Genomic DNA, 13,750 nt, shown 5'->3' with positions numbered 1-13,750 from the left:
CTATGGGTTTCGTGACTGAGCGGTACCAATTATGAATTATACCATTATTATTCGCTATGAATGCTTTGTGGCTATCAGTATGTTAATTTAGTAAAGGTGGAGGGAAAGATATTACCTGCAGCAGTATCTCGTTCGATCTAGTACATCAGTCCTATCTAGTAGTACATTAGTACAACATGAGGTCATTGACTGCCCCAACACCAAGGACACGGTAGAGACATCCTACTAATCCCTGTGCGGTTCCAAGGAAGAACCCGCTTCTAGTATGACCTGTGGAGTCACTATACTCCCACTTGTACCTTCGTGCTTCCTCAAACCCGGGGCCAGGCCTGGTTAGGGTTAGTGCTAAATGTTAAATGTAGTTTAATATCACTTTACATTGAACTTTCGCAGGATTGTTATATGACGTTCATAGGTTTATATGTATCTACTCACCCATTATCCCTTTTTGGTTTCAAAGAAATGGGCTAGTCATAAATGCACATACCCGTGGACGACAACTTAAATCTAACGACTGAGGCTAAATAGTAGGAGATGACAGGTCTCGAGTAGAATGGTGGAATGGTGCAGTCCATACAACTAACGCAGCAGAGTGTTTCTCTACACAATGGTTGCAGCACGAATTACCGGTGCGACTAGGAAGGAGGCACGCTCAGTAGAATAGTGAAATATTTCGATTGTTTTTTTTTCATTCGGTCTTCTGGCCTCGCTCGACGATGTATTTGCCAATTATCACCCGTTCAAAACTAGTTAGGACAGATTGTTGGACACTGTAGACACCCTAGATGGGATATTTGGCGACTTTGCGTGCATTTTGGAAGATAGTAATCCAAGTCCTCACCAATTTGATATTGGATGACAACTGCGCTAATTTAGGCAGATGAGTATTTGGAATTGCATGCCGGTAATGACTTCAAAGGAAGATTTTCTAGCAATAAGACTCTTTATTATGCCTATGCATAGTCTATAACTTGGGGTTCACGACCTATAAGGCATTTCCCCCACCTAGGAAAATGCATAGATTTGGAATAAATCGCACCTCTGCAGTTCTATATCAAATTCAAAATATAATCCATATACTATACATGGATGTACGAACAAAAATAGCATCATTGAGGTCTGAGCCATACAATTCCGATAAGACACTCTTGGCCCGTGCGCCTCGACATTTAACAACTTTCCAATTCCTCGATATAACACTCTGTACCTACTTTGTACCTTAGAATGAATTGTCTTACTTCCATGCGTCTCTGTGCCAGACACATCTCCAATACCCGACCTCTCACCCGACTCCCCAGTCTGCACGCACCCGCATTTCCCCTCTCCCGTCCATTCCCGAGAATGGCATCCAGCGCGTTTCAGTTCGCCGAGGGCGAGGATGCGCAGCAGCTTGCGCACGACGCCGATGCTTTATTGCAGCGGGGCTGGGCGCAGGACGGAGACGGCATGGGGGTCACGAAGACGTTCCATTTTAAGAGTTATTTTAAGGCTGTGGTGAGTTGTGTTATTTGTCTGATCTGGACTGGGACTGCTTCCGCCCTGCTGTGAGACTGGATTAACTGACAATCAACTCCGTCTAGGCGTTTGTTAATATGATTGCAGCCGAGAGTTCGTCCAAGAAACATCATCCCACCATGACTGTGGTAAGTGGAACTTTTTGAGTTGGTGCCTCGAAAAAAAAGAAATTAAGGCTGACGCCTCGTTAGCGGATTGGCTCGGTCGATGTGCACTGGACAACCCATCGCCCTCGCGGATTCACACAAAAAGATGTTACGATGGCGCAGCATTGTGACAAGGGCGCTGATCTGATGGGCGCTGTTGATCCCGGCCAGGGACTGAAATGTGGTCCAACTGTCTAGGTTGTCACATTTCCTCAAATTTGCGTCTCGGCACTTGCAGATGGTTCTTTATTCCCCCGGTCTGGCCCCCTCGACGCACACTATCACCAGTAGATCCCCCCACCGGCGGTTGGAACTAGGCTGGATGCGAATTTCCCCTTGAAATCCTTGGTCTTTTTTTTTCTTCTCTCTCTGGATGTCTTCTTTCTCTCCCGAAAGGGTCGTTCCTCGATTGCGATTTCAATCTCGACTCCGATTTCTCTCTATTACATATTTATAGATATATTCAAACGGCTATTTATTGTCGGATGTGCCATGACGTCGAGTCAGTCCATGCCCACGTTCCCTTCCGATGATCATTGCCTATATTAAACCTCGTCGCTCCTTTTTCTCCAATGCGCTCGACGTCCTGAACTCCCGAAGTCTTGAACTGTCTAGAGCTGTGTGGAACTCTGTGGGACTGTCTTGAACGCGCTCCTCGACAATGAATCCAGATCCGCCATCAATTGGCGAACGCAGAGGTCATCGACTTGCGCCCCTACAGACCAATTTCAGTCGACCAGCTGCTCAAAAACGGGTACAACGCCCACGGCCAACCGAGTATCCAAGTACCAATGGATCAGAAGGTCCCGTTCCACTTCAGTCCCACGTTAAACGGCAGTCCTCTAAAACGAGTCTGCGCAATCTCTTTGGTCATAAATCTTCGCGCGCAGACCCCAAATTGGAGGAGATTATGGAGGCACAGCCAGAACCTCAAACTGCCATTCTCTTGGAAACCGCCCTGTCGCCCTCTACTATGAGCCCCCGAACTATAGACTCCAATCCCACCATTACCTCCCCGACAACTGCATCCGCGACAGAACGATCGCGCGCGACATTGAAGTACACCCGTTCGAAACCCGAACCCAACCCTGCGAGCCAGGAACAGTATGGCTGGAAGCCTCCCCCATTATTCCAGGCCTATCCCCAATCCACCAAGCATGACTGCCTCCCTGCACCCGCTCTCTCTGCAGATTCTATCTTGCGCCTGCACGCTACAACTACAAGGAGCTCTACTGACGACAACCCTGCCAATCCGTTAGAGCAGGATGAGGCTGCCGATGCCGCTCGTAAAAAGCGGGAACAAAAGCAAAGGAAGCATCTCCGGACACTATCTGGCACCATCAACAAGGCGGATTGGACTCAGAAAATATATGTCCTGGCTACTACCGGTTACATTCTCCAATATGCAGGCGAAGGAAAGCACGACCGTCTTCCCGAGAGGATGCTGCTGTTAGGACCTAAGTCTGTCGCATTTGCTAGTGACGCTATCCCCGGGAAACATTGGGTAGTCCAGGTCTCTCACAATCCGACAACTGATGATTCCGCCGTACCAGAACCTCCCAAGCATCGATTCGCGCGCTTTGGCTTCCACAAACATACTAGCCGGCGATTTGCGCGCAACTTTCTTTTGGTGTTCGACAATCCCGAGGATATGATCGGCTGGTTAGCGGCTGTAAGAGCTGAGATCGAAAAACGGGGAGGACGTAAATTCACGCAAGAGAAGCAATCGGACGAAGACACAATGCCTCAGCTGCGGTCCAAATCAAGCGTTCGACAAATGGTAAAGAAAGATCCCCATCGCATTTCCAGTCTTTTCCTTCAGCCTCAGACCCTCCAATCGCCCGCCGAGGACGAAGATGGCCAGTCTGTCGGCGGTGCCACATGGCAATCTCGCCGCAGTTCATATGTGTCGGTTAATCGTCGCTCAATAATTGAATCTCGATCCGGATCGGTGTCGACTGGCCGAACCGACGCCACAAATCCTACAAACGGCTCTGCTTCTGTCGCGTCTGACATTCATTCTTCATCATTCACTTCTTCGAATATACCCAACTCGCCGCCAATAGGTACCGACGCTTTCAGGCCTGATGAGCCTGTGCCGGAAGAGCTTGACCGAGTCTACACGCGCACCCCGCCCGCTTCTGTCCATGGAAAACGACAATCCCTATATGTTCCCCTGCCATCTCAGCCTCCCCCTATTGCCGACTTCACAGAGGAGCCACAAGCGCATCACCCACCAGCTATTCCCGAAGCTCTCATTCGCAGCGCTTCACCTCCAGCGCCTAATTTCAGTGTCCCCTCCTTTAGCAAGAAATTCGTTCCGCGATCCGGGCCGATCCCTGTCTCTCATGCCTCTCCCCCTTCATCACTCAACGCCTTTTCACGTCACGTCGACACCGACCCAAATATATCCGCCTTTGCTTCTCCTCCGCAATCTCCGACATTCAGTGTCGCTAGTTCGCGCTACACAGATTCATCAGAGCCCAAGCGCATACTACGACCTTCGAATTCAGAGGATGCCCTGACCAAAGCCGTTCGTTCAGCACAGAACGCCAAAAACTTTTCCCGAGCACCCAGCACAGCGCCTCCTACGTGCCCTCTACCTGATCCCAGAGCCCCTTCCCGTCCACTCAGCCTGGTCGGCCGCCCTAGCATGAGTCGGAAAGGCGCCTCTGCAACACAGATCCCTCCACCAACAGATCCAATACCGCGCAAGAGAGTCTCCACTGTGTACCCGAACAACCAGGATGGTCCGAGCATGTTGCGGCGCAAGAGCATGCCCGGTCTGGGATTATCAATCGGGCCTCCATCTGCACCACCCCCCAACTGCCCACTCCCTAAGCTCCCTCCACCCGCCCGTCCTACCGTCAATACCACTATCCCTACTGCTTCCACCGGCACGACCGCGCCGCAGATGCTATCCCCCTGGTCTGCAACGTCCTCAACGCACCGATTCTACGGCTCCCAGCCAGTGCGTGATCACGTTGAAGATCGCAAGAGCGGTGCCGATCCCGCACACAGTGACCCAGCAAGCAATATCCCACGAACTGCCCGACACTCGAAACTGATCAAGAGCCCCGTGGTCTAAATCCACCCTCCCCTGCTGTGACTCAACATCACATCCATGACACTTCACCTCGCTCTAACACCGATTCTCCGATACCCTACAAGCTCCTTCTCACGACAGTACCTTGAGATGCATTCCCTATACCCTTTTTCCTTTCTCGCATCTGTCATTACTATATCTGGCATCCAGGCCTCGGCCTCATAGTCAAATACCCCGGTTGCATCTATTGCATATCTGACAGCCTATCATATCCATTCTCTTATTGCGCACTTTGGTCATACCAACCCTAGCGTGTGTTCGTTGGTTCCTCTTTTGTCTTTACTATCTACAGATTGCTTCTCTTCGTTGCGTTTGTGTTTTTGTATATACCCAGTTTTACTCTATTTCTAGGAGCATATCCCTTCCCTCTTCTGAACTCGGTATCTTCTGTCTTATATTTCTGTCAAGAAGTATAAGTCACGGAGATCCGAGCCTGTACATTACCATATTTCCTTCTTATCTAGCGTCTGCAATATCCGAATACAAAAGAATCCTACATCGATTTGATGCCCGAAGAGAAGTTGTGCAATGAATTAAAGACATAAATAAAGAGAAATAAAGGCATTCCCAATGATCTCGATTCTCAGAGCAAGGCCTAAAACGCCAGAATGAATATAGAATATGGATCTGGAAAATACAAATAACATGGATGATTCGAAATAAACACCCGCGTTGGACCTCGTTCGACCAATTCTGGTCTATCGGCTTTGAATATCGTTCACAACGTAGCAGCACTACTCCTCCGCCTCTTCCACACTTGCGCTCAGAACTCGTCGCGGTGCGACTGCGGATGGGGTAGAAGTTGGCTCGGCGGAGGTTGTGGTTGCCGAGGGGGCGTTTTCTGAAGGGACAGCTGAGGGAGCAGCTGCGGCAACTGGGGCGGGAGCAGAGGTTGAGGTCTTGGATTTGCTAGCCTTTTTGCTCTTTTTCGTCTGTGGGGTTGAATAGTCAGCTTTACGATTTCCGAAAATGTGTCAATAGAGAAATGCGTACCTCTTGCCAGCCCCATAGAGGCTTGAAACTATCGAAGAATCCAACATCCTCAAACAGATTGGGGAATAGCCAGAGACCCGGGGCCACAGTGAAGACGGTAATGCAGAATAGAATCAAACGGAAGATAGCCATGGCGAAGAAGAGACCCAACAGTCCCATCATACCAACACTCAAATACCACACTCCCTGGCGCATAATCATAGGCCACAACGGGAACAGGACAACGGCGAAAATACCAGCAACCACAGCGGCGGCCATGGCCTTTTGCTTCCACTGCGGGCCGTCGTACAACCAAACATAATGCATCATAGGGTCAGTCTCCTGGTGCTGTTCGATCTTCACGGTCCATAGACCCTTGGTGCGGTTCTTCGGCTTGGCATGGTTGTGACCTTCATGGGCATCAACCTTGCTCACTCGGAGAGCCAAAAGGGAAAGTGGAAGAAGCTTGAAAACGTTCTCGGCGGAGGCGCGGTCGGTCACTGGGGGGAGGAGGGAGTTCTTCTTTGAGGCGGCTTTGGCATAGGCGGGGGATTCAATGGCTCGGATTGCGCGCTTGACTGCATTAAAGAAACACTGTTAGATGGCGATTCCTCGTAATGATTTAGATCTTGGTCGCTCACCCTTGAACATGTCCTTGCGCTGTCCGTCCATGATACATGTGCGTGGCTTGAGGTTTTGCGACCGCAGCCAGTTGGCCACTGCGATTGCCTTTGGGTCCGGGGGATTGTTGGGGTTCACCGGAACCTGTTGTGTGGTTGTGTGTTGGTGCTGCTGGGGTGCGGGCGACGGAGCTTGTTGTCCTTCTGTTGCTGCTTGGGCCTGTTGTTCGGCCTGGATTTTCTGTTGCTGCTGGTGAGCTTGCATTGCTCGCATGCGCAACTGCGCAACATATTGCTCAGTAGTCAGACCGAGCTTTGTAGCATCGGCAGTCAGCTGTTCACGCTGCTTTGCGGCGAACTGCTGGGGCGTCATCCCTCGTTTGGCGGCTTCGGCGGCGAACTGTTGTTGCATCGCCGCCATCTGCTCAGGGCTGGGCTGGCCAGGGGTGGCCATTTTGAATTAAAATACGGGATAAAAAGCAGAAGAGAAAAGGAAGTCCAAGGCAGAGGAAGTTGTGAAAGAAAGAAAGAGAAGTGGCCACATTGACTCAGCTGATTTGTCCGCCCTCCCGACTTCCCCGACTTCAATCTTCTTCCCTTTTAGCAACGAACATCACCCTGGACATGCACTGAACATGCGCTTCGGAGCTATTTTTATGTCGATGCTCAATGTCTGTCCAATATGACTCTTCAGAAACCTTGTTAAACGCCACCTGGGTGGCTGTTCAACTGGTATGTGTCTCATTGCGCAGTTGATGCCTCCCCGCTTATGCGAATATCTTAATTCAGAGCGAACGAGATGTCGCTGGCCAGATTCCACTTAACTATGTGACGAACCCTGCTGTAGCATTGTCGGCTGCCTGTTTCGGAAACGGCATCTATGATCGACAAGATGCTGCACAATGTTTCTCCAACCTCCTCGCAATCGGTTACCGACGTTTTGTTGTCGATCTTTATTGGTCGGTCAGCCGTAGAACTTGGTATTTCTGTCCGGTGTCTATTCCAGTTAGCCCTGGGGTGACTATATCCTCAGCCACCTCCACAATGAAGACAACCACAGCAACAGCTAGTGCGGACTCTGCGACTATCACCGGTACCGACGATTCAAGTGGGGACACACTCTATGAGCTAGGCTCATACAAGTGCACCGACAACCTCGATCCCTACACCTTGGCGGAAGTCCTTGTTGGTTATTTCCGAGACACAAACTCCCGTTTGACCGTGTACACGACCTATCTCGTTCTCAATCTGCATGTCGCCGCAAGTGACTCCACGCCAAATGAGCCTGCTTCTACCATATCAGGAGGTCAATTGCCATCGGGAAATGAGCTAGCCGGCTCAATCCTGGGAACCGCGCTTGATGACTTTATCTATAGTCCGGCTCAGCTTGCCACGGACAGAAGCAATCTGAACCAATCATGGTATAAGGTCGATGAGGGCTATATGCCCATCACGGAGTATTTCACCGTTCATGAAAATGAAGCGGGTGAACAGAGCACTCCGGATGGCTGGCCATCATCAAAGTACATTCAGCTCGCGAAACGCGATCGAGTGCTCATTGGGTACGGCTCCATCGATTCCCAACTATTGAATTACAATCTGTCTACCGAAGGAAATTCGGTCTTTCCTCCCGGATACCTGACTTCTGATGTGACGGTCTCCGCAACCAACGGCACTCTCACTTCAGGCTGTCTGTATGAACCTGGGTTCACAAGCGTGTCTCAAACCAACTCATCATGGGCTATATCCAGTGACCTCCCTGTCCCTGATGGCCTTTCCACAGATGAGACGATGGCTTCGCTATCGAATGTTCTCTCCGGCATTACAGCTTGTGGTCTCTCGCCAATGCTCAACACCACTCTCTTCGACCAGACTGCAGACCAGCAAGTTGAACATTACCGTAATATCTCACTTTCCTCTTCCTGGGCTTGGGTACTTGGTGAGCCACACGATGCGAACTATGGCGGCGGCGATGGTGATCCCAAGTATGACCGCTGTGCAATCATGGATCTAACACTCAATGGCCACTGGCGGTCCACGAATTGCACTGAGAAGCGTCGTGGCGCCTGCCGAATCGGTAATTCGCCTTTCTCCTGGGTTCTATCAGACACAATCGAATCTTTCTCTAAAGTGTCGGACAGTTGTCCACCAGGATCAAGCTTCGCTGTACCGCGTACCGGTCTCGAAAACACGTATCTCTACAGGCATCTTCTCTCTCTGCCAGAAACAACAGTCGACTTGAGTTCGGCAGATCCCGCCTTTCGAGAGGTCTTCTTAGATTTCAACTCCATAGATGTTACTTCCTGCTGGGTCTCCAATGGCTATGGGGCGAGGTGTCCCTATGCCTCTGATCCGCAGCAACTCGAGCGCAAAACTGTGCTTGTCGCTGCAATTGCAGGTATCATCATTCTTATTATCACAGCCTTGACTTTCTTTGTCAAGTGCAACGCCAACCGCCGGAATTCCCGGCGTAGAAAGCGTGTCATCGAAGGGTGGGAATATGAAGGTGTTCCCTCATGAGACACTCTATACACTTGACATTTATCTCCCTGGAAGTGCTGTCTCGGCCTTTTTGGCTTTATATCAAGATTGAATATCTTATGTACTTCACATCTATAATTCCAAGGATCCTGTCCTCTGCGGCATCGAACTTGTCTGAACGCACTCCTCTCAACACCCTTGAGGAGCTTGACTCTGCAGTGGCTGAGAATAACAATCGGCGACTTTTTGAAACAATTTGGTTCTGTATTCTATTGAGTTCCCTTTTGGCTCGTCTCTCCTTACATGGAGTTCATTGTTTCTAAAGTTTTATAGAGTCTCTTAAATCGTATAAAGCTGAAGTTTATACACCTATTCTTTTAGACCGTCATGCTTGATTTGAATGTTCATTAAGGACCAGAACTACATACAGCAAAAATAAAACCATGATACATAAAAACAAAAATCCACACATATTTCCATGAAATCAAACCAATGGAAACCGGATATAAGTGTCCCAAACAACGCTACATGCCACTCATGAAGACAAACCGTAAACTCCTAGAAAATACCCTGGATATCACATTCAAAGCCCGGCAAACCGAGCCCATCCCGCAGCCCGATTTGCTGAAGAGCTCGGAACCTGTGCGTGAGTTTCGTTCTGCTCGTGGCTGGGTTGCTCATCGAGAAGGCTTTCACTGCGCCCTTCTTCGGCAACCTTGCCACTCACGTCGCGGCGGCGTCCGACGCCTAGACCGGCGATGTAACTCCCGTACGTAGATAGGGATGCACCAACTCCGGCTGCAATACCAGGGCGGGCAGTGTCTGCGCCGGTGTTGCTCACGACACGGCCCTTGCGGTCGCTTTCGATGGCGCGTGGCGAGGCAGTTGACAGGTATCCATTTTCTTCATCGTTGTCGTTCTTCTTGAGAGCCGCATAAGCAGACATCTTGCTGCTGCGTTTCTTCGTAAGCTTGGCCGGCTTGCGGACGACTTGTTCACTTGGATCGCGCGACGCCAATCCAGGATTGCCATTAACATCCAGCTCACCATAGAAGCGGGTCTTGGGCGAGGTGGGCTTGGGGCTATCGCGTGGAACAGGCTCTGTCTGTGCCTGTGTATTGTTTGAGAGATTGGGGCTCTCGTGTGGAAGAGACACTGGCTGTGCATTGTATGAGATATTGGGGCTATCACCCAAGACAACGCGCCGCACGGGATCGGTGTTCTCGGGCCTATCAGTCAGGATAGGTTGCGGAGTTGGTGGGTTAAGCATGAGTGGGTTAAATGGAAGATACTCGTCATGCTCGTCATCAAAGTCGTCTCTGTGATATTCTGGGTCTGGGAATATGTCCATACGCTGATCGCCCACATCTTGTTCACGGCGGTTATCATCAAGGCCATAGAATTCATGTGTGGTGAGCGACGCATATTCCCCGCGTACATCTTCTGGGATCGCACTCCCAGCACCTGGCTCAGGCTTGGGGCCATAGGCAAACCAGTCTCGAATACCACTACTGACAGACGTCGTGGTCTTGTTGCTTTTTCGGCTGTAAACAGAGGAGGACTGGCGGAGAGTGGCTGCGTTCTCGTCCTGCATCTCACCCGTTGGCGATAGAGACCGTTCAGAGTATGCCACCCAATTATCGGACAATGGGCTGGCAGTATCCGACCGATCAGCAGTACGTGATGACAGATGACGCAATTGAGCAGTAGCATCGATGATTTCGGGGGCATGCGAGGCAACTTTTCGATATTCTGGGGCAGGTGCCTGTGATGTGAAGTCATAGGGCAGACTCGCGGGTTGTTGGAATAGTGTGTCGGGGCTGGAGGGATCCATGTAAGGTTCTGTTGGGGATTCCAAGTGGGATAGGCGGTGCTGATAAAAGGATGGATGTGACTGCCGCTGCTCGTCGAGCATACCCATCGATTCTCGGTTGTAATCACCACCAAAAGACTGTTCACGTGTGTGCATGAACGGCACACTGCGAGGAGATCCAATGAGCGGATCCTCGAAGCTAGAATTCATGGTGGATTGACTGAGATGTTTCTCGTCGATTCGAGCCTCCTTGTGGCTTATGCGGGGACGTGCGGTCAAATTGTCCTCAAGTGGGTTCATGTCAGGCGGTAGGCGGGAGATCTTCCGGAATGTGACAGCCAAGAAACCCGATATAGCAAGGGAGATGAGGTGCAACCCGCCATTTGCGATCGCCAAGATGAAGGTGGCCTCGGACAGTTTTACAGTCAGGTCGCTGTTGTTGAAGAGAGTTCCCCAGTGATATGCATTGGAGGTCCATTCACCATACGCGATAAACGCAGTAAACACGTAAAATGGGATGATTCCTAAGTCGACAATCGCGGCGAATAGCCCATAACTGGCCTGGGAACCTGTGGGACGCCTAAGAGCAGACCGGCAATTATGGTAAGCGCCATATATGGTGTGGAGTATTGCAACTATGGGCTGCAATAAAAATCAGCAAGGGAAAGTCTTATTGGGTAGACTGTACTCACGCCGACGCGAATGATCCAGATGACGGTCACTGCAGCTCCCTTGATAACGATAGAGCAAAACAGGGACCCAAGGGCGCCCAGAAGACTGAGCACTCTAAGTCCGAGCTGACTCCCTCGTGCGTACTTGACCCGATCCTTTGTTTTGTAGCTCATCGGTGTAAATGAACTGACCGTATTGAAAGAACCCCACTACATCCACATCCACCATTAGCAGAATCCATCACTAATTACCGAAAGGACACACATACCGTGTCAGGGTGTCGGTTTAAATTCACTTGGGATTCTTTTTGCTTTGGCTTGTCTGTTGGACGAGTCCAAATCCTCCCGGTCGCGTCCCTCGGGTTGAAGCCGCGGTCGGTCGGACCTTTAAAGGACGGACTCTCATAAAGGAATGGAGGCGACGATCTCCCCATGGTAGCGACTGAATGCCACTCGTGGCAGCCACGCGAAGCAGAATTAAGGAATGTTGACGGAGTTGAGGATGTGGAATGCGACTGTCAACTCCTGGGATGTGCCCAGGTCCAAGTATGTCGTACATCCGCAAACATGCGATAGTCACCCGGGGCAACCGATAAGAGTCACGTGCCATGTATCATTATCTCCGATCACCTCTGCGGTTTCTCGAATCCATACACCATGCAATTGAAACAGGCCTTTGTATGTGCTCAATGCACAGTACGGCTTAATCGCCGGCCTCTTTTACGGTGTCAGAGCTTTGTCTCTCAATTTATATCCAAACGCTCCAACAGTCATGTCGCCCAATCTGATCGACCCGTCCGTGTGGCCATCGTGGGCTCCGGCCCAGCGGGATTCTATGCCGCCTACCGTCTTTTGGCTAAACAGGAAGATGCGATAGTTGACATGTATGAGAAGCTACCTGTGCCATTCGGCTTGGCTAGGTACGGTGTTGCCCCGGACCATCCCGAAGTCAAGGTGAGTCACGGTAAACCGCGATTCAATGATGAGTCGCTCATTGAACATTGTATATAGCAACAAGCTCATGATTATATGAAAATTAGAATTGCGAAGATAAATTTACAGAGGTTGCCGAGTCCTCGCGCTTCAATTTTGTCGGTAATGTCGACATCGGACATGATCTGCCGCTCGCTGCCCTCAAACCACACTATGATGCCATCATATTCGCCTACGGTGCCACAGAAGACAAGGAGCTGGGAATTCCTGGAGAAAAAGCTCTACATAGTGTGCACTCAGCCCGTGCCTTTGTGGGGTGGTACAATGGTCTTCCAGAGCACAGAGATCTGGATCCAGACCTGAGCGGAGAAAACGCCGTTATTGTCGGACAAGGCAACGTTGCACTAGACGTTGCCCGGATTCTTCTTACGGATGTCGATACTCTTGAAAAAACAGATATAGCAGATTATGCCGTGGAAAAACTCGCCACAAGTCGCATCAAGCGAGTGCGAGTTGTTGGCCGCCGCGGACCCCTACAGGTGGGTTACAATGAATCGACTGACGGTATCCAGGTTTCTAATTACTTAACTCAGGCTTCCTTCACTATCAAAGAGATCCGTGAAATGCTCCAGCTACCAGATGTATCATTTGATCCCATTCCAGATGATATCTTTCCGCCGGAAGAGGTCGTATCGGCACTGCCCCGGGCGCAGAAGCGTCTAATGCAGCTCTTGGCTAAAGGATCAGCCAATGACCCTCTGACATCATCAAAGTCTTGGTCTTTGGATTTCTTACTTGCACCCGATTCTCTTCACTGGTCGCCTGATTATCCATACCATCTATCCCATGTGAAGTTCTCTCGCAACGAACTTGATCCATCCGACCCCTACAGCCCCAGCTCCAAGGTGGTTCCAAAGCACTTATCGAGCGGAAAGCGTGCACAGGTGAACCTACCAGCTAGCGTCTTCTTCCGAAGCGTAGGCTACAAATCCCTCCCCCTTCCAGGGCTAGAAGATCTTGGTATCGACTTCGATACCCGGCGCGGTATCATCCCTAATGATGGATTCGGCCGTGTAACAAGCTGGTCGAACAAGGGCCAGCCTGAAGCGTTACCTGCCGGATCTCTCGTCTCCCACCTACCCGGCCTGTACTGTGCTGGCTGGGTGAAGCGAGGTCCAACGGGTGTAATTGCCTCGACAATGACCGATGCATTTACTACTGCAGACACCGTTGTGCAAGATCTCTCAAAAAGTGCAGGTTCAACGTCCTTGCTCAATGCACCCGACCAGGGTAGCGGTCTAGGCTGGGATGGGGTGAAAACCGAGGCTCAGCGCCGTGGCCTCCGCCCCACATCGTGGGCAGACTGGCAGCGAATCGATGCGGCGGAGCGAGAGAGCGGCCAACTAAAGGGCAAGCCTCGGGATAAGCTTGGGCGTGTAGAAGAAATGTTGAAGGTGCTTGATTGAACCTTTATGTATATTATGGACTATCTG

At 50.6% G+C, this 13,750-nt stretch overlaps 6 protein-coding genes across 6 annotated transcripts; 4 read left to right on the top strand and 2 right to left on the bottom strand.

The window, feature by feature from the left end:
* Nucleotides 1–1,224: 1,224 nt before the first annotated feature.
* Nucleotides 1,225–1,859, top strand: N7518_009714 (4a-hydroxytetrahydrobiopterin dehydratase; the record flags this gene model as incomplete). Its single annotated transcript, XM_057190640.1, has 3 exons — nucleotides 1,225–1,494; nucleotides 1,581–1,643; nucleotides 1,707–1,859. The coding sequence occupies 3 exons, from the start codon at nucleotides 1,225–1,227 to the stop codon at nucleotides 1,857–1,859; spliced, it is 486 nt and encodes a 161-aa protein (XP_057038296.1).
* A 463-nt stretch (nucleotides 1,860–2,322) lies between these two features.
* N7518_009713 (peptidase family M20/M25/M40 protein) lies at nucleotides 2,323–4,749 on the top strand (the record flags this gene model as incomplete). The annotated part of the gene is made up of 1 exon (XM_057190639.1): nucleotides 2,323–4,749. The coding sequence occupies one exon, from the start codon at nucleotides 2,323–2,325 to the stop codon at nucleotides 4,747–4,749; it is 2,427 nt and encodes an 808-aa protein (XP_057038295.1).
* A 752-nt stretch (nucleotides 4,750–5,501) lies between these two features.
* N7518_009712 (Sec62 family protein translocation protein) lies at nucleotides 5,502–6,813 on the bottom strand (the record flags this gene model as incomplete). The annotated part of the gene is made up of 3 exons (XM_057190638.1): nucleotides 5,502–5,699; nucleotides 5,761–6,317; nucleotides 6,381–6,813. The coding sequence occupies 3 exons, from the start codon at nucleotides 6,811–6,813 to the stop codon at nucleotides 5,502–5,504; spliced, it is 1,188 nt and encodes a 395-aa protein (XP_057038294.1).
* A 215-nt stretch (nucleotides 6,814–7,028) lies between these two features.
* On the top strand, nucleotides 7,029–8,879 carry N7518_009711 (Lectin C-type domain protein; the record flags this gene model as incomplete). Its single annotated transcript, XM_057190637.1, has 2 exons — nucleotides 7,029–7,091; nucleotides 7,149–8,879. 2 exons carry the CDS (start codon nucleotides 7,029–7,031, stop codon nucleotides 8,877–8,879), a joined length of 1,794 nt encoding a protein of 597 aa, XP_057038293.1.
* A 544-nt stretch (nucleotides 8,880–9,423) lies between these two features.
* On the bottom strand, nucleotides 9,424–11,758 carry N7518_009710 (uncharacterized protein; the record flags this gene model as incomplete). Its single annotated transcript, XM_057190636.1, has 3 exons — nucleotides 9,424–11,295; nucleotides 11,346–11,534; nucleotides 11,594–11,758. 3 exons carry the CDS (start codon nucleotides 11,756–11,758, stop codon nucleotides 9,424–9,426), a joined length of 2,226 nt encoding a protein of 741 aa, XP_057038292.1.
* A 223-nt stretch (nucleotides 11,759–11,981) lies between these two features.
* On the top strand, nucleotides 11,982–13,723 carry N7518_009709 (NADPH-adrenodoxin reductase; the record flags this gene model as incomplete). Its single annotated transcript, XM_057190635.1, has 2 exons — nucleotides 11,982–12,278; nucleotides 12,365–13,723. The coding sequence occupies 2 exons, from the start codon at nucleotides 11,982–11,984 to the stop codon at nucleotides 13,721–13,723; spliced, it is 1,656 nt and encodes a 551-aa protein (XP_057038291.1).
* Between the last annotated feature and the right edge of the window lie 27 nt (nucleotides 13,724–13,750).

This window comes from Penicillium psychrosexuale, assembly GCF_028828465.1.
Source record: "Penicillium psychrosexuale strain IBT 29551 chromosome Unknown utg000005l, whole genome shotgun sequence".
Classification (NCBI taxonomy): domain Eukaryota; kingdom Fungi; phylum Ascomycota; class Eurotiomycetes; order Eurotiales; family Aspergillaceae; genus Penicillium; species Penicillium psychrosexuale.
The sequence above is the reverse complement of the archived record's forward strand: the minus strand, read 5'-3'. Positions and strand labels throughout refer to the sequence as shown.